Source organism: Archocentrus centrarchus, chromosome 18 (genome assembly GCF_007364275.1).
Source record: "Archocentrus centrarchus isolate MPI-CPG fArcCen1 chromosome 18, fArcCen1, whole genome shotgun sequence".
Classification (NCBI taxonomy): Eukaryota; Metazoa; Chordata; class Actinopteri; order Cichliformes; family Cichlidae; genus Archocentrus; species Archocentrus centrarchus.
The window spans coordinates 11,630,974-11,650,615 of NC_044363.1; the positions used below are offsets into that span (position 1 = coordinate 11,630,974).

Here is a 19,642-nt window from a genome sequence, read left to right on the forward strand (position 1 = left end):
CAGTCAAGGTATGACGACATTGTGCCCCTGACAGACACAGACTGTCTCCTGTTGGATAAAAAAGATTGAAACCAAGCTAATGCATCTTCGGCAAAGTTAAAATAAGTCAGTTTGGACAGAAGGACCTGATGGTCCACTGTATCAAATGCCTTCTTTAAATCTAGAAAGACTGCACCAACACAGGTGGTTTTATCGAGCAGGGATTTCACTGTTTCTATAAGGACACAATTTGCCGTCTCTGTGGAATCTGTGGAGATCCAAGATGGCGCCGCGAATGGATGCCCTGGTACTTCGGTGCGCTCTGTTTTGTTTGTTTTTGTGCGTTATTTCTGTGTCTGGACACTCTTCTGGGTATTCTTACACCAGAGAAGAGCTTTTCAACATTAGGTCCACAACACCTTCGGATTTATTTCCTGTTTTTGTCGCATCTGCGGCGGATTTATTACACACTCTGGCCCAGAAAGTGAGACGCCGAAAGAGAGGGAAGCGCGCTGGCGTGCTTGTGAGGCTAAGGAGACGTGGATTACGCACAGCCTTACCTGGGATTTTCCTCTCCAACGTGCGTTCACTTAGGAACAAAATGGACGAACTGACACTGATGAGGAGCATGAATAGGGACTTTTCCAAATCCTGTGTGTTATGCTTCACGGAGTCATGGCTGTGTGAGGAGATACCGGACTGCGCGCTCCAGTTGGAGGGATTTCATCTCCTCCGCGCAGACCGGCAAGCTGCGCTTTCCGGCAAGGCTACAGGTGGAGGAGTCTGCTTCTACATAAACAGTGGCTGGTGTACGGATGTGACAGAGATTGCTAAGCACTGCTCTCCCTCACTGGAATATCTTTTCATTCACTGTAAACCGTTCTACTCTCCGCGGGAGTTCGCTTCATTCATACTGGCTGCTGTTTACATCCCGCCGGACGCGGACGTGCACGAGGCCCAGTGCGCGTTCACAGAGCAGATTCTGTGCATGGAGCGGACATACCCGGACTCTCTTATCATCGTACTTGGGGACTTTAATAAAGCCAGCCTGAGACAGGAACTTCCCAAATATAAACAATATATCACATGTCCGACCAGAGAGGAGAAGACACTAGACCACTGCTACAGCACGATAAGCGGGGCTTATCACGCAGTGCCCCGCGCTGCACTCGGCCTCTCTGACCACGACATGATCCACCTGATCCCCGCGTACAGACAGAGGCTGAAGCTCTCAAAACCTGTGGTGAGGACAACAAAGCAGTGGACCCGTGAGGCTGTGGAGGAGCTCCGCACATGCTTCGAAACTACAGACTGGGACTCAATGAGGGCTGCCTGTGACAGTCTGGATGACTACACGGACACTGTAACCTCGTATATCCACTTCTGCGAGGACAGCATTGTGCCATCACGCACCAGGGTGAGTTATAATAGTGACAAACCCTGGTTTACTCCCAAACTGAAGCAGCTGTGGATAGAGAAGAGGGAGGCTTTTAAAAGTGGGGACAAAGACTGCTACAAAGAGGCCAAGTACAGGTTTAGCAAGGAAGTGGCCACTGCTAGATCACATCACTCTGAGAATATACAGCAGCAGATCTCAGAGAACGACGCGGCCTCTGTATGGAAAAGCTTTAGGCAGATTACCAACTACAAGCCTAAAACCCCCCACTCCACAGACGACCTACAAACTGCAAATAGACTGAACGAGTTCTATTGTCGTTTTGATGGTCAGTTCAGCAGCCTTCACACCTCCACCAGTCCCAACTACAATACAGCCAACACAAATATTCACCCCCCAACCTCCCCCACTCCCCACACCTCAGAGAAGCCCACATCATCAAGGACTCCCACCCCAGAGTCCCCCTCATCCCCCACCCCCACAGTCTTTTGTATTCAGGAGGACCAGGTGCTAAAGCAGTTCAGGAGTGTCAAAGCTCGCAAAGCTCCAGGTCCAGATGGTGTCTCACCTGCCACACTGAGACACTGTGCTAACGAGCTTGCCCCATTGTTCACGAACATCTTCAACTCCTCACTGGAGGCTTGCCACGTGCCTGTCTGCTTTAAAACCGCTACCATTGTTCCTGTCCCCAAGAAGCCAAGGATCACTGGACTAAATGACTACAGACCTGTGGCACTGACTTCTGTGGTCATGAAGTCATTTGAGCGTCTGGTGCTGTCCCACCTCAAGTCCCTCACAGCCCCCCTTCTGGACCCCCTGCAGTTTGCCTACAGAGCCAACAGGTCTGTGGACGACGCCATCAACCTGACTCTGCACTTCATCCTACAGCATCTGGACTCCCAGGGAACCTACGCCAGGATCCTGTTTGTGGACTTCAGCTCTGCCTTCAACACCATCATCCCTGATCTCCTCCAAGACAAGCTGTCCCAGATGAACGTGCCAGATCCCATCTGCAGGTGGATCATTGACTTCCTGATGAACAGGAAGCAGCACGTGAGGCTGGGGAAGAATGTCTCGGACTCCCGGACCATCAGCACTGGCACTCCTCAGGGCTGTGTCCTCTCTCCTCTGCTCTTCCCTCTGTATACCAACTGCTGCACCTCTGACCACCAGTCTGTCAAGCTTATTAAGTTTGCTGACGACATGACTCTCATCGGACTCATCTCAGACGGGGACGAGTCGGCCTACAGGATGGAGGTCAAACGTCTGGTGTCCTGGTGCAGCCACAATAACCTGGTACTGAACGCCCAGAAGACAGTGGAGATTATAGTGGACTTTAGGAAGCACACAGCCCCTCTACCCTCCATTCCTGACTGACACCCCCATCACCACAGTGGACTCTTTTCGCTTCCTGGGAACTACCATCACCCAGGACCTCAAGTGGGAGCCCACCATCACCTCTGTCGTCAAAAAGGCCCAGCAGAGGATGTACTTCCTGCGGCAGTTGAAGAAATTCAACTTGCCAGCAAGGACCATGGTGCAGTTCTATACTGCCATCATTGAGTCCATCCTCACCTCCTCCATCACTGTGTGGTACGCTGGAGCCACCACTAGGGACAAACAGAGACTACAGCGCGTTGTGCACTCTGCTAAGAAGGTGATTGGCTGTAACCTCCCATCTCTCCAGGACCTGTACACCTCCAGGACACTGGGGCGTGCAGGTCGGATCACAGCCGACCACTCTCACCCTGGGCACAGACTTTTTGACCCTCTCCCCTCAGGCAGGAGGCTACGGTCCATACGGACCAGAACCTCCCGCCATAAGAACAGTTTCTTCCCCTCTGCTGTTGGACTCATGAACAATTACCCTAAGACTGTTACCACCACCCTCCACAAACGCTGATGACCCTATGTTTATGCACCTGTCTGATTGCACTGATGTACATATTAGTGGAATATAGTTTACATTCTTTTATCTTTTAATTAGTCTCTGCACTGTATATTTTGTAAGCTCTAATATCTCTGTATATTTGCAATTTGTATACTTGTATATTGTCTTATAGTTTTTATACTTATTTGTTTTTTTTTTTTTTCTGTAAGCACGAAGTACCGCAGCAATTTCCTAATGCTGTGAACCTGTTCAACCATATGGCAATAAAAACCTTCTGATTCTGATTCTGATTTTATATTCAGTCATAAAATGTTCAACAGCCTTGTTGAAGGTGGTCGGCATAAAATTCTCATTTAACCTTGATTTAACACAGAGGAGCCGTTCTCTCTTTTTAATCTAATTTGTCAGAATTTGTCAAATTCAGCACTGCAGCGCTGGCTCACTGAATCCTCCAATAAATTAAAAAGAAAAGAAAAGGTATGAAAAATAAATGGTCTACGCTTATGTTATGAAATCTGGGACGATGCAACCAAAAATGATCAGCATGCAGTTAAAGAAGCAAAAGCATCTTTTTTTCCCCTCTAATTTAATTTTAGAAAATCAATCAAACGCTATTTAAACTTGCACAGTTGTAACCCTCTCATCATTTTACCAATGCATCATAAGAAGCATGTGAGAAGTTTTTGTATTTGTTCTTAGAGTAAATGATATAAGGCAGCAAAGTGTAAAACTGGACCCGTGTTCACATTCCTGTGGAGAAACTTTTAATTATTGAGGTGATTGTTGTTGTGAACTGATGCTCAGAGGTGGGATTTAACAAAGTACAAATACTTCATTACTGTACTTCATTAGAATTTTCAGGTATCTGTACTTGAGTATTTATTTTTCTGACTACTTTTTACTTTTACTCCCTACATTTTCATACATCTGTACTTTCTGCTGCTTACATTTTCAAAATAGAATCGTTACTTTAGGTTTAACATCTGAGGGAAGATTTTATTTCCAGTCACTGTGCCTACAAACTAGGGATGCGCCGATCCGATATTCAGTATCGATCCGATCCTGGCCTAAATTACTGGATCGGATAAATAAAAAATGCAATCCGATCCGACCCACATTAGGTGCATTCAGTTTTCGGTCGTCGTCTTCTTCTTGTGGGTCTGTGGTTGACCAAACCAACTTAGAGCTGCATTACCGCCACCTACTGGAATGGAGTGGAGGATCAGGAGTTATTTCCTTTGACACTGAGCGATCATCGCTGACATGTTTTTTCCGCCTCCACCGCTCTCTGTCGTGTTTGTGTGTTGTGCTCGCTGTGCTGAGAATCAGCTGTTATTTCTTTCTCTACTTCAGCTCCCGGACATACTGCTAGCGAGCGCAGCTATTAGCACTGGTGACCGTCCATACCGGAAGGACCCCTTCCCCGTCAAAATATTTTTGATACTTTAATCCCTGATTAGTGACTAAATATAGACCTGCAGTAGAAACGTATTTAGGAGAATGCTTGTGAATATAAAGCATTACAAGATTGCGCTCACGCAGCCCCAGTTTTTCAACATTAACACTGAAAACACAACAACAGCAGTCAGCTGTTTTACTATGGGGCTATTATTGTAGCAAAAGTTCTGTGTGTCAACTGGATCCACATGTGTAGAGATTTGTGTGTGCGTAAGTGGATCTGTCTGTATCTGGATCCACGTGTGTAGAGATTTGTGTGTGTGTAAGTAGATCTGTCTGTATCTGGATCCACGTGTGTAGAGATTTGTGTGTGTGTAAGTGAATCTGTCTGTATCTGGATCCACGTGTGTAGAGATTTGTGTGTGTGTAAGTAGATCTGTCTGTATCTGGATCCATGTGTGTGTATCGCGATCTGTATTTTGATCTGTGTGTCTGTAATCAGATTTGTAAATGTGCAAAGAAATCTGCAGCGCAGATATTAATGGTTGCAAAGTCTTAAAGTTTTTCTCAAGTCACTGAAAACACGTACCTCAGGCCGCCAAGCTTTACAATTGGCTCTTTTTACACACGTGACTTTTGCTACACTTCTGCCGCCGCAGAATCTGTGACAGATTTGTGCGTAATCGAGGGCTCTTTCACCCTCAGTCAGGCTCACAGGCGGGTTGCGTTCAGGTCCGCTGGGACTTATTACTCGGTCTAACAGCGTCACATTAGCCTGCTGGTAGCGGTGGCTGTGCCGATGCAAGGCTGGCTCAGATGGACACTTCACTGGATTCACCACATGCTAACTGTAAGTACCTCTTTCTGTTTGTTCAGTTGCTTCATCAGCAGCTCGTATTGGAGCCCTGTGAAAAATCAAATGCAACTGGAATGGAGGCTGTAACTGGAACAGCTGATTACTCAGCTGATGGTTCACCAGCAAACTGATGTCAGCTAGCTGAAAGAGTTAGCTAAAACTGACTGTGTAGGAGTCATTGGAGGATCTGATCAGTAGAGGCAGACTAGGATATGACTGATGTAAGAATGGTCAAAGTACTCAAAGCTTTATCACACTGAAGGAATCATGAAACGAGCACACGCAGAATAACTGTGTATGAATGCCTCTGTGTCCAAAGCCCAGTCACAGTAAATACAGAGGGATGCTTCTCTGCAGCAGTCTGTGACCTCTGTCAGTACTGACTGCACACTTTATTTATGGAAAATTATTAATAACACACTTGGATAATACTCCATTACAAGTAAGAGTCTGGCTTTCAGAAACTACTAAAGAATGCAGCATTATCAGCAAAGTTTCAAAATATTTAAACTTTATTAGTACTTTAAGCATTTCCAGAGCAAATGCATCTTCAAACCAAGCAGCTCCCACTGTGCAAACATCAGTGTCATCAGAAAAAAAAGCATTTTATTATTGTAAATTCCTTTAAAACACACAATGTAGAGTTGGATTGGAGCGTCCTTTAGTTATAGCAGTGACTGAATATGAAGTAAAAATATGAGCCTTGTTTTTGCATTTGTTGACCTAACCCAGGGCTCTTCAACTCCAGGCCTCGAGGGCTGGTGTCCTGCAGCTTTTAGATGTGTCCCTGATCCAACACACCTGAATCAAATGGCTGAATTACCTCCTCAGTATGCAGTCAAGTTCTCCAGAGTCCTGCTAATGATTTCTATATTTGACTCATGTAGAACCATCAGGTCATATATTCAGATGTAAATAAAATGTAAAGGACATTTCTGAGGACATTCAAACCATTGTACTGCTTTATGTGACCTTAACACTGATTCCTTTTTCTACAGAAACTGCACATCCAGAAATTCAGTCCCTTGGAGTTCATGCTGACCTCAGCCCTGAGCTCCACATTTTTCAGCAGTCTTAAAAGGTTAAAGTTTTGAAGAAATTTGAAGATTCACTTAAGTAGCAGTGTCCAAAATCAAGCCCTGTGCTACAGGCAGTGACCCTGCCTGAGTTGGGCTAACTGTGAGGTGTTCAATGGTAAACAGTTTGATTTTTATTAAGAGCATGTCGAGGCCCCGCGAGTAGACTGCCTTCACCATCAGCTGCTTGGGGGGAACTGCAGAAACTGCAAAAAAAGACACAAGATGGTGGTGCGCATAGTCGCAGCGGCTCAGTGCTCTCCTTTTCGGTGCTCTGTGAAATTGTGTATGTTGTTATGTGTGCTTCAACTGTGGCTCAACACATCACCATTATGTCGGGCGGACATTATAACATACAGACGGCACGAACTCCTATATATAGGAGCACAAAGTGAGCAGGCGGTTATGGCTGACTTCCTCCACTCTCACAACATCCCGGTGGACATCGCCAGACCACCTGGCTCTTTGTGGTTCATCATCCCTGTGAGGGGGGGTCGCAGACGGAGACGGCGCAGAGAAAGGAGGCAGAAAAGAGGCGGCAGAGCTGGCGTTTTGGAGAGGCTACGTAAACGGCCTCATAGACCTCCGTTACCCAGTGTTTTCCTCGCCAATGTAAGATCACTCCCGAATAAAATGGATGAGTTGAGACTGCTGGTGGCTACAAACAGGACCGTGAAGGACTGCTGCGTTTTGCTCTTCACTGAGACCTGGCTTCATTCATCCATTCCTGATGCAGCCATCGAGCTAGCCGGCAGGACAACGCACCGGCATGACAGAATGCGGACCTCCGGTAAGAGCAGAGGAGGGGGTGTGTGCTTGTATGTAAACAACAGCTGGTGTACAGACAGTATGACTGTGAACAGCCACTGCTCTCCGGACCTGGAGTACATGACTGTTAAATGCAGGCCCATCTATCTGCCCCGTGAGTTTACAGCTGTTTTGATCACTGTTGTTTATCTTCCCCCTGATGCTAATGCTAACTCGGCTGTTAGTCTCTTACATGACACGGTTTGCAGTCAACAGAGCAGATATCCTGAGGCTGTACACATCATTGCAGGAGACTTTAACCATGTCGATTTAAAGACTGTTCTACCCAAGTTCCATCAGCATGTTAAATGCCCTACAAGAGGGAACAGCACACTGGATAAAGTCTACTCTAACATCAAGCTGGGTTTCAGGGCTGTGCCACTGCCACATCTGGGCCAGTCAGACCATCTGTCCCTGCTTATGATTCCAGCATACACCCCCCTCAGCAAAAATGCTCTTTCTACATCTAAGACTGTTCAGACCTGGCCTGAAGGTGCCTCTCAACAGCTGCAGGACTGCTTTGAAACAACTGACTGGGACGTATTCAAGCACCAGGACCTGGAGCAGTATACCTCGGCTGTTCTGGACTACATCAAGTTCTGCACCGACACTGTAACTGTGGACAAGAATATCCGGGTTTTTCCAAATAGAAAGCCATGGATGAATGGAAAGGTGCAGAGCTTACTCAGAGAGAGGAACATCGCCTTCAGAGCTGGTGATGGGGCGCTTTACAGCGCTGCCAGAGCCAACCTGAAGAGGGGCATCAGGGAGGCCAAGGCTGTGTATAAGAGGAGGATTGAGGACTGTTTCCAGAGCCACGACTTCAGGCAGGTGTGGCAAGGGGTTCGGCATATTTTGAACTACAAATCCAGCCTGTTAGTTGATCAGCGTAACATCAATCTGGCAGAGGAGCTGAACAGCTTCTTTGCACGCTTTGAGGTACAGCAATCAGAGACAGCCATCCAACATCCATCAGCAGGCAGCAGCAGCATCCTCAAGCTGCAAGAGCAAGAGGTGAGGCGTATGCTGGAAACTGTGAACCCCAGGAAAGCTGTGGGGCCCGATGGTGTCTCTGGACGGATACTGAAGGTCTGTGCGGCTCAGCTGGCTGGTATTTTTACCAGCATTTTTAACCAGTCCCTGAGCCAGGCTGCTGTCCCTTCCTGCCTGAAGTCCTCCATTATCGTCCCCATCCCCAAGAAGAACACTATCAGAGGTTTGAATGACTACAGGCCAGTAGCACTCACACCAATTGTTATGAAGTGCTTTGAAAAGCTTGTCCGGGCTCACGTCATCTCCAGTCTCTCCCCCAGACTAGACCCCCACCAGTTTGCCTACAGAGCCAACCGGTCCACAGAGGACGCCATTGCCACGGCCCTCCACTCTGCCTTCTCTCACCTGGAGCAGGGGGGGAACTACGCTCGGCTGCTCTTTGTGGACTTCAGCTCGGCGTTTAACACCATCCTTCCTGGCAGACTGGTGACTAAACTGTCAGATCTGGGGATACCACGCTCCACCTGTCTTTGGATCAAGGACTTCCTGACAGACCGTTCCCAGAGGGTAAGAGTAGGTCCCCACCTCTCTTCAGCCATCAGCCTCAGCACCGGCTCTCCACAGGGCTGTGTGCTGAGTCCCCTACTCTTCACCCTCTACACACATGACTGCACCTCCATACATGCCAGTAACTGCATCATTAAGTTTGCGGATGACACCACTGTGGTGGGGCTCATATCAGGCGGGGATGAGTCAGCATACCGGGACGAGGTGCAGCGGCTGTCAAGGTGGTGCAGTGAGAATAACTTGATCCTGAACACCACTAAGACAAAGGAGATGGTAGTAGACTTTAGGAGGACAACACATGTCATTCAACCTCTGTTCATCGAGGGGGATGAAGTGGAGCTGGTTTCAGATTTTAGGTTCCTGGGAGTACATCTGCAGGATGATTTGACCTGGAGTATCAATACGACCAGCATTGTCAGGAAGGCCCAACAGAGACTGCATTTCCTGAGGGTTCTTAGGAGCAACCATCTGACCCAGAATCTGCTGGTGTCCTTCTACCGTTGCTCTGTAGAGAGCATCCTGACCTACTGTCTGTGCGTGTGGTTCAACAGCTGCACAGCAGCAGACAGGAAAACACTCCAGCGAATCATCAACACGGCTCAAAAGATCATAGGCTGTCCCCTGCCCTCCCTCCAGGAACTGTTCAATGCCCGCTGCCAGAGGAGGGCACAGAACATCCTCCAGGACCCCTCACACCCTGGACACTCCTTGTTTCAGCTACTGCCATCAGGCAGACGTTTCAGAACAATGAAGGCCAGAACAAACAGACTGAGGAACAGCTTTTATGCCAGGGCTATCATTGAACTGAACTCTGTGTGGTTTGGACAGTGATGTGGGGTGGTAGTGCTGACTGTGTGCGTGCGTTGGTGTGTATTGGGGCTAGATTCGTCTGTTAATTTACTATTGTGCACTGTATTTGAGTAATCATTTTTATCACTCATATTTTTATTATTTTATTATTTATTGTCTGAGGCACCTAGAAAGGAATGCATTTTAAATTTCGTTGTGCAACTTCTGTGTACAATGACAATAAAGATTCTGATTCTGATTCTGATTCTGATTCAGTTGCAGATGCTCCTCAGAGGCTGTTATAAAGACAGTGCAGACCTCAGAGACAGATCCTCTGTACTCAGGCACACAACTCTGAACATTTAAAGTGTTGCTAACACAAAATGCAGAGAATGAGGAACAGAGGCAAATAAAGGAACAAAAGGAGCCACACAGGTTCAATATGCTCAGGCAGCACAGGTCTTAATGATGATGTTACATTTCTGGCCTCTAAACTCCTCAAACTCAGCTGCCATCAGTGCAGCTCAGTGTTCTCCATCCTTGGTAAACACTGTAGACAGTAATGCTACTTTTACAAGGTGAGTCATTATTATTAGCTTTTAGACATTCTTTATTAATCCATTGTTAATGACAGCTGGTCAGTTTAGAAAAGTCAATCTTACATTATTATAAAATCACCCCAGCAGGGAAATAAAAAAAATTCTTATAATGTTGGAAAACCTGGAATGATTAAAATACTCAAAGTTTTGCTGCAGATATTTTTTAATTTAACAAAGTGGGAAAATTACTTTGTTTACTTTGTCATTATTTTACAGTCAAAGCACTGCTGCTGTTTCTGCTGTGGTGATGTGATGCAGACATTATTGAACAGCAGTGAACATATGGAGTCAAAATGACGTAAAATACAACTGTTGTTTACTTAAAAAACTATGTGATGATTTGGTGACATCATAGATCAACTTTGTGTAAACTGTAAACTGACTTGAAAGTAAACTGACATCAATGTTTTCTGACTGTTAAAGATCACGTCCATTATTATGCAGTGGTTTTTACTGAGTTGGTCCATTTTAAACTGGACAGCATCCAGCCCATTAACTAAATGACTTTGACACCTCTGTGTACATCAGAACTTAGAGATAATGTGCAAAATATAGTGCAGGTTTCCATGAGACTGTATGTGAGTGGATCGTGCTGACCCCTGCACCTCCTTTTGGAGGCACAGCAGCAGGAGCAGGGAGGAGATCAAACTGCAGCTGGAGGATCTGCTGACAGAGGTGGTGGGTCTGCAAACCTTCTTTTTCACCAAGAAAGACCTTGAAGAGATTTGGAACAGATAATTATAGGTTAGGCCAACAAATACAACAACAAGGCTCATATTTTTACTTCATATTCAGTCATTGCTATAACTAAAGGACGCTCCAATCCAACTCTACATTGTGTGTTTTAAAGGAATTTACAATAATAAAATGCTTTTTTTTCTGATGACACTGATGTTTGCACAGTGGGAGCTGCTTGGTTTGAAGATGCATTTGCTCTGGAAATGCTTAAAGTACTAATAAAGTTTAAATATTTTGAAACTTTGCTGATAATGCTGCATTCTTTAGTAGTTTCTGAAAGCCAGACTCTTACTTGTAATGGAGTATTATCCAAGTGTGTTATTAATAATTTTCCATAAATAAAGTGTGCAGTCAGTACTGACAGAGGTCACAGACTGCTGCAGAGAAGCATCCCTCTGTATTTACTGTGACTGGGCTTTGGACACAGAGGCATTCATACACAGTTATTCTGCGTGTGCTCGTTTCATGATTCCTTCAGTGTGATAAAGCTTTGAGTACTTTGACCATTCTTACATCAGTCATATCCTAGTCTGCTTCTACTGATCAGATCCTCCAATGACTCCTACACAGTCAGTTTTAGCTAACTGCTTCAGCTAGCTGACATCAGTTTGCTGGTGAACCATCAGCTGAGTAATCAGCTGTTCCAGTTACAGCCTCCATTCCAGTTGCATTTGATTTTTCACAGGGCTCCAATACGAGCTGCTGATGAAGCAACTGAACAAATAGAAAGAGGTACTTACAGTTAGCATGTGGTGAATCCAGTGAAGTGTCCATCTGAGCCAGCCTTGCATCGGCACAGCCACCGCTACCAGCAGGCTAATGTGACGCTGTTAGACCGAGTAATAAGTCCCAGCGGACCTGAACGCAACCCGCCTGTGAGCCTGACTGAGGGTGAAAGAGCCCTCGATTACGCACAAATCTGTCACAGATTCTGCGGCGGCAGAAGTGTAGCAAAAGTCACGTGTGTAAAAAGAGCCAATTGTAAAGCTTGGCGGCCTGAGGTACGTGTTTTCAGTGACTTGAGAAAAACTTTAAGACTTTGCAACCATTAATATCTGCGCTGCAGATTTCTTTGCACATTTACAAATCTGATTACAGACACACAGATCAAAATACAGATCGCGATACACACACGTGGATCCAGATACAGACAGATCCACTTACGCACACACAAATCTCTACACACGTGGATCCAGATACAGACAGATCTACTTACATACACACAAATCTCTACACACGTGGATCCAGATACAGACAGATCTACTTACATACACACAAATCTCTACACACGTGGATCCAGATACAGACAGATCCACTTACGCACACACAAATCTCTACACATGTGGATCCAGTTGACACACAGAACTTTTGCTACAATAATAGCCCCATAGTAAAACAGCTGACTGCTGTTGTTGTGTTTTCAGTGTTAATGTTGAAAAACTGGGGCTGCGTGAGCGCAATCTTGTAATGCTTTATATTCACAAGCATTCTCCTAAATACGTTTCTACTGCAGGTCTATATTTAGTCACTAATCAGGGATTAAAGTATCAAAAATATTTTGACGGGGAAGGGGTCCTTCCGGTATGGACGGTCACCAGTGCTAATAGCTGCACTCGCTAGCAGTATGTCCGGGAGCTGAAGTAGAGAAAGAAATAACAGCTGATTCTCAGCACAGCGAGCACAACACACAAACACGACAGAGAGCGGTGGAGGCGGAAAAAACATGTCAGCGATGATCGCTCAGTGTCAAAGGAAATAACTCCTGATCCTCCACTCCATTCCAGTAGGTGGCGGTAATGCAGCTCTAAGTTGGTTTGGTCAACCACAGACCCACAAGAAGAAGACGACGACCGAAAACTGAATGCACCTAATGTGGGTCGGATCGGATTGCATTTTTTATTTATCCGATCCAGTAATTTAGGCCAGGATCGGATCGATACTGAATATCGGATCGGCGCATCCCTAGTTTGTAGGCGCAGTGACTGGAAATAAAATCTTCCCTCAGATGTTAAACCTAAAGTAACGATTCTATTTTGAAAATGTAAGCAGCAGAAAGTACAGATTTATGAAAATGTAGGGAGTAAAAGTAAAAAGTAGTCAGAAAAATAAATACTCAAGTACAGATACCTGAAAATTCTAATGAAGTACAGTAATGAAGTATTTGTACTTTGTTAAATCCCACCTCTGAGCATCAGTTCACAACAACAATCACCTCAATAATTAAAAGTTTCTCTACAGGAATGTGAACACGGGTCCAGTTTTACACTTTGCTGCCTTATATCATTTACTCTAAGAACAAATACAAAAACTTCTCACATGCTTCTTATGATGCATTGGTAAAATGATGAGAGGGTTACAACTGAGCAAGTTTAAATAGCGTTTGATTGATTTTCTAAAATTAAATTAGAGGGGAAAAAAAGATGCTTTTGCTTCTTTAACTGCATGCTGATCATTTTTGGTTGCATCGTCCCAGATTTCATAACATAAGCGTAGACCATTTATTTTTCATACCTTTTCTTTTCTTTTTAATTTATTGGAGGATTCAGTGAGCCAGCGCTGCAGTGCTGAATTTGACAAATTCTGACAAATTAGATTAAAAAGAGAGAACGGCTCCTCTGTGTTAAATCAAGGTTAAATGAGAATTTTATGCCGACCACCTTCAACAAGGCTGTTGAACATTTTATGACTGAATATAAAACCAGGTCGATCTGCAGCGTTTAAACTGGTGGCTTAGTGTGGAGGACTCATTCACTTTGACTGATTCAGGAGGTTTTAGAAAGTTCCTCCAGGTGAGTGTGAGCTGCAGACAGGATGTTACTGTCAGGTGAATCCTCCTCATGGTGCAGCAGGTAACTTTACCAGTCTTTCAAAAGTAGGAAAAGCACCAAAGTTCACGTGTTGGTCAAATTTAGTGACTCATATGTGCTCCATTTACAGGCACCAACGAAGCAGCGTTTGAAGAAATGTTGCTGCTCCTGTGCTGTGAAGTTTGAGGGGTTATCTTCTTATAACCTTGATAACGCTCTGACCCATACAGCTTGTTTGGACATTTAACATTGTTACACAGGACCTCAGGGCATTGGTCCAGCTAAAGTCTTGTTTTATGGTCACCCCCATTAACCCACTTTGTCACGTCTCTGCTTTATTCTTAGTGCTGATTGGTTGTTTTCCAGGATCAGTAAACATCAGGAACTGATGTTACTAGGAAGTAGGAAATCAAAATGTAAACAATAACTAATAGCAAGACAGAACTAAGATGAATGATCAAAACCAAAACAAACTAAGAACATAATAGAACTCAGAACCTACAAGAATAAAACACAAAATGCTGGACACACAGCCCAGGACCACGACATTTATTCACAGTTAACCCAATGGAGTTAACTGAAACCTTTGTATACGAATACAAATATGAATACCTTTATTAGTCCCACAATGGGGAAATTACAGTTAACAGAAATCCAAGAAATACAAACACAGAGACAAACACAAACAGGGGGGGCAGGTGTCTGAGGTCATGCAGCCGTTTTACCGGCGCTACCTTTAGCAGGACAACAGAAAGAGATACATTAGGATAGGTAGGTTCAAAAAAATCATCTAGTACTGTGTTCATTATGAACACCTTACGAGGTTCCAAAAAACACCTCAGCAAAGCAGCAGCACATTTAAAGCCTGGAGAGCACTAGGGTGGGTAGGGGAGGGGCTGCCAGTGGAGACGAGCAGGATGCTGTGATGGCCACACAGCTTCCAGACCAGCAGTTCATGATAATGTTCATGATAAGATGGTACAGTCAGCCTTGGTTGCCAGGATACCAGTTCATACAGGTCACAACACGGGGCGGGGGAGAAGAGCATCTGTTTACAAACATCTGCAGGAGGTGATTTAGACAGACAGCCATCCAAGGCCGTCTGGGAGCCTTGGAAGGAGGCTGTGGCATCTTTGAAAGTGAGCAGTTAATTGAGGCCAATGAAGAAGAATCAATATGAAAAGCTCAAGGAGTCAATCAGATTTCACGTGGATAACACCACCCCATGCCCCCCCTTTAGCTAAGTCCCTGCTGACTGTAAAAGTTGTGATCAACTCGGCCAAAATAACAGAAGAAAAACTTTTTGATATGTTTGGTTTTTGAGATCTATCCCCTGATGAACAGAAAGAAAGACGTTTTTTATGATTCCTATCAAACATTGATCAAATTTTTGTGGGGCTGAATGTGTTTAAAGCCTCATGAAACTTTGCACAAACATACTGAAAATGAACAATCTGTGTGTGTCTCTGTGGACTTTGTATGTTCTCCCTGTGCCTGTGTGGGTCTCCTCTGGGTACTCCGGCTTCCTCCCTGAGACCACGAATTAGACAAGTGGTCGAGAAAATGGATTAAATGGATTCTGAAGTGGAGCAGAAGTAGCAAAAAACGAAATAAAGTAAGTGCCACAAAATAATACCTAACTGTCCTCACCTGCTGCTTCCTATTAATCATCAGCTTCAGTATTGATAGTAAAGTGCTGACACTCTTTCTACTGGAGTCTTGTTTACCTTTTGTCATCTTCCTCTTCTGTTCCTCTGTCTGCCTCTAACACTTTACTTTGTTTACTGCCTCACACACTAACTACAACACCTGCTTCACCCCATCACCTTTGTTGGTGTTTGAGAAAAAGAAACAATTGAAGTTACCATGAACTTAAATGCAATAAAAGCATCATATCAGTGGCTGTTTTATCTGTATGTTTAGGATTATTATCCTCCTGCTTTGACTAAAACTGAAGGACTGTTTGTTAACTTCTATGAGAAGTTTTCTAAAGTGAAGTTTATTTATATAGAAGGGTTAGCAAGCTGAGAAGTTCAGGTGATCAGTAAATAAAAAGGGTTAAACACACAGTATCGCTCTCAGAGAGCTCCTCTTCCTGGAATGAAGCACAACTCCTCCCTCTTCACCTCCTCCCTGTTTCCTCGTTCCCTCCCCTTCAGATCTGCAGTTTGAAGATGGGTGTAACCAACATGCGGTGCTGTGTCAGAGCTGACAGGCTCCATTCACTGCAGAAACACATGCTGTTGAGATCAGCGCTCAGACTAGTTTCAGTTATAAGGAAGAGAAACTCACACAGTCACTGACACTGAGAGGAGAAATGGCGCAGAAAGGAGTTCAGCTGGACCGAGAAACCTTCTCTTGTTCCATCTGTTTGGATCTACTGAAGGATCCTGTGACTATTTGACCTGACATGACAGATCTGCCAGCTCGGGGATTGGTGTAATCACTATACTTTAAAGTGCAGAGTGCAAAAGTTCAACTGCAGCAACTCTGCATGTGAAAGTGAAAGAAAAGTAACTTGAGTTTGATACAACTGTGACGCTTTTGTTTGCTGTGGAGGAAACTTTTCAGTCATTCACTGCTGCTGAGAGGAGAAATGGCTCAGAGAGGAAATCAGATGAATTCAGAGAAATTCTCTTGTTCCATCTGTTTGGATCTACTGAAGGATCCAGTGACTATTCCCTGTGGACACAGCTACTGCATGAACTGTATTAAATGTTTCTGGGATGAAGAGGAGGAGAAGAAGAAAATCCACAGCTGCCCTCAGTGCAGGAAGACTTTCACACCAAGGCCTGTCCTGGAGAAAAACATCCTGTTAGCAGAGTTAGTGGAGGAGCTGAAGAAGACTGGAGTCCAAGCTGCTCCAGCTGATCACTGCTATGCTGGACCTGAAGATGTGGCCTGTGATGTCTGCACTGGGAGGAAGCTGAAAGCCATTAAGTCCTGTTTAGTCTGTCTGGCCTCTTATTGTGAGAAACATCTTCAGCCTCATTTTGATGCAGCTCCATTAAAGAAACACAAGCTGGTGGCCCCCTCCAAGAAGCTCCAGGAGAACATCTGCTCTCGTCATGATGAGGTGATGAAGATTTTCTGTCGTACTGATCAGCAGAGTATCTGTTATCTCTGCTCAATGGATGAACATAAAGGCCATGAAACAGTCCCAGCTGCAGCAGAAAGGACTGAGAAGCAGAAGGAGCTCGAGGTGAGACGACTAAACATCCAGCAGAGAATCCAGGACCGAGAGAAAGATGTGAAGCTGCTTCAACAGGAGGTGGAGGCCATCAATGGCTCCGCTGATAAAGCAGTGGAGGACAGTGAGAAGATGTTGACTGAGCTGATCCGTCTGATCCAGAAAAGAAGCTCTGATGTGAAGCAGCAGGTCAGATCCCAGCAGGAAACTGAAGTGAGTCGAGTCAAAGAGCTTCAGGAGAAGCTGGAGCAGGAGATCGCTGAGCTGAAGAGGAAAGACGCCGAGCTGGAGCAGCTCTCACACACAGAGGATCACAACCAGTTTCTACACAACTACCCCTCACTGTCAGCACTCAGTGAGTCTACACACTCATCCAGCATCAATATTGGTCCTCTGAGGTACTTTGAGGATGTGACAGCAGCTGTGTCAGAGACCAGAGATAAACTACAGGACATCCTGAGAGAGGAATGGACAAACATCTCACTGACAGTCACTGAAGAGGATGTTTTACTGTCACCATCAGAGCCAAAGACCAGAGCTGGATTCTTAAAATATTCACATGAAATCACACTGGATCCAAACACAGCATACAGATATCTGTTATTATCTGAGGGGAACAGAAAAGTAACATTAATGAAACAACAACAGTCTTATTCTCATCATTCAGACAGATTCACTGTATGGTGTCAGGTCCTGAGTAGAGAGAGTCTGACTGGACGTTGTTACTGGGAGGTGGAGTGGAGAGGGAGAAAAGTTTATGTAGCAGTTACATACAAGAATATCAGCAGAGCAGGGAGCTCATATGAATGTTTTTTTGGATGGAATGATAAATCTTGGGCATTATATTGTGACACAAACAGTTATAAATTTCAGCACAACAATGTCCACACTGTCCTCTCAGGTCCTCGGTCCTCCAGAGTAGGAGTGTACCTGGATCACAGAGCAGGTATTCTGTCTTTCTACAGCGTCTCTGAAACCATGACTCTCCTCCACAGAGTCCAGACCACATTCACTCAGCCGCTCTATGCTGGACTTTATCTTTGGGGAGATGGAGACACTGCAGAGTTGATTAAAGTCAGATAGACAGAGAAGATAGGTTCATGTTGATCCTGACCATTATATGTACTTGTGTAGTTTCTAAATGAGGCTTTACATTTTAGAAGCTGAGAAGTTCAGTGGTCCATTGATGTCTGAAAATAATATTGCACTGATTCAAACTGTACTTACATTTATATACCTTACATCAATATAAATCTGGATCTGTTCTTATGGCTGATAATCATGTGAGTTTAAATTATACTACTCTTCATATTCAGCATGTTTTCAGTCTTGAATCAGTCTGGTTAGTGGTTTTATTCTGTAGTTGCTGTAGTGGGTTGTCAAATGCAAAGAATCCATTGGAGCTGCAGTGATTCATCAGTTAGTCAATGATTAGAGAACTGATTGTTTTATCATTATTTTAATCATATTTAAAACTGCTTCCAGTTTCTGAAATGTGAAGATTGTTGATTTTCTTGATCATATATGAAAGTAAACTTGATGTCTTTGAGGTTTGAACTTTGAAAATGGAACAAAAATTTGAATCTTTGAGCTGTTTGAGATTATAATGAACATTTTAACTATGATCTGATGCTTATACTAAAAATCAATGATTGATCTAGAGTGATGTTATTTAATGTCATTTTTCAGATGAAAAGTTTTATCATCTTTGATCATTTATACATTTAAATCTAAAAACTAAATGATACAGTATATTATGGAGGAGAGACATGTTTATTTGCCCTGAGCTGTGTCTGGCAGGCAGAGCGTCTCCAAACTCCACCAATCTAATGGTTCTGTTTTGGCTTATCTGCTGGATGTTTCTGGAAGTTTAATGTCCTTTAAACAGTTTCATCTGTTTCTGTTCAGCAGCCGCTCATTCAGTCAGAGTGGGTGGAGTTTGAACAGTTTCTTCACCTGCTGTAAACGACTCATGTCTGATCTGCTTCAGTTAAACTAAATGTTAAAAAGAAATAAAGTAAAAACTGTAAGAATGAGTGAAATGTGAAAAGTTTTATTTGGATTAAAAATGTGAATGTTTGGCTCTACATGAAAATGTCTGTTACACTCTGACATGAGTACGACTCTCTTTTGACATGGAAATATGAGTTTCTGATTTTGTGGTGTTTGAAATGAGGAAACATACTGAGGAAAATGTGCAGCAAACATGTGACAGAATTATACACTGGAAAAAGCTCATTAGAAAAGGACCAAACAGTTTATCTTACAAAGAACTGACCAGAACGTCCTAAAACTGACAAACCGGACTTCAGCTGAGTATCAGAGGAATCTCTACCTGTGCTCAGAAAGTCGACCAAACAGCAGTTTGAAGAACAGCAGAATTTGGGAGCTCTGCAGGATGTATTGTATTGCAGCTCTACATTTGTCTGAAAGCTTTAGTTACTCGTAGTATAGTGTTAGTATATGGAAAAAAAATAAATAAATCACACAATGTGAACATTTTACATAATCGTGATAAAAATGAAGAGTGAACTGATGTAAGTCTTCCATTATTAG

At 44.2% G+C, this 19,642-nt stretch overlaps 1 protein-coding gene across 3 annotated transcripts; it reads left to right on the forward strand.

Moving 5' to 3' along the window:
• The first annotated feature begins 10,603 nt into the window (after window positions 1-10,603).
• LOC115796885 (tripartite motif-containing protein 16-like) lies at window positions 10,604-19,120 on the forward strand. 3 transcript variants are annotated; one of them, XM_030753359.1, is made up of 2 exons: window positions 10,604-10,625; window positions 16,491-19,120. In XM_030753359.1, exons 1-2 carry the CDS (start codon window positions 10,604-10,606, stop codon window positions 18,167-18,169), a joined length of 1,701 nt encoding a protein of 566 aa, XP_030609219.1. In that variant the 3' UTR covers window positions 18,170-19,120. The 3 variants fall into 3 exon arrangements, with proteins under 3 accessions (XP_030609219.1, XP_030609221.1, XP_030609220.1); XM_030753361.1 differs by lacking the exon at window positions 10,604-10,625 and adding an exon at window positions 15,233-15,250 and having other exon boundaries at window positions 16,514-19,120; XM_030753360.1 differs by lacking the exon at window positions 10,604-10,625 and having other exon boundaries at window positions 16,175-19,120.
• Window positions 19,121-19,642: the final 522 nt, after the last annotated feature.

Coding starts and splice junctions, on each gene's coding strand:
- LOC115796885 (XM_030753359.1), top strand. CDS start 10,604: ATGCAGACATTATTGAACAGCA. Junction 10,626..16,490: donor GCAGACATTATTGAACAGCA/GTGAACATATGG, acceptor TGCTGAGAGGAG/AAATGGCTCAGAGAGGAAAT.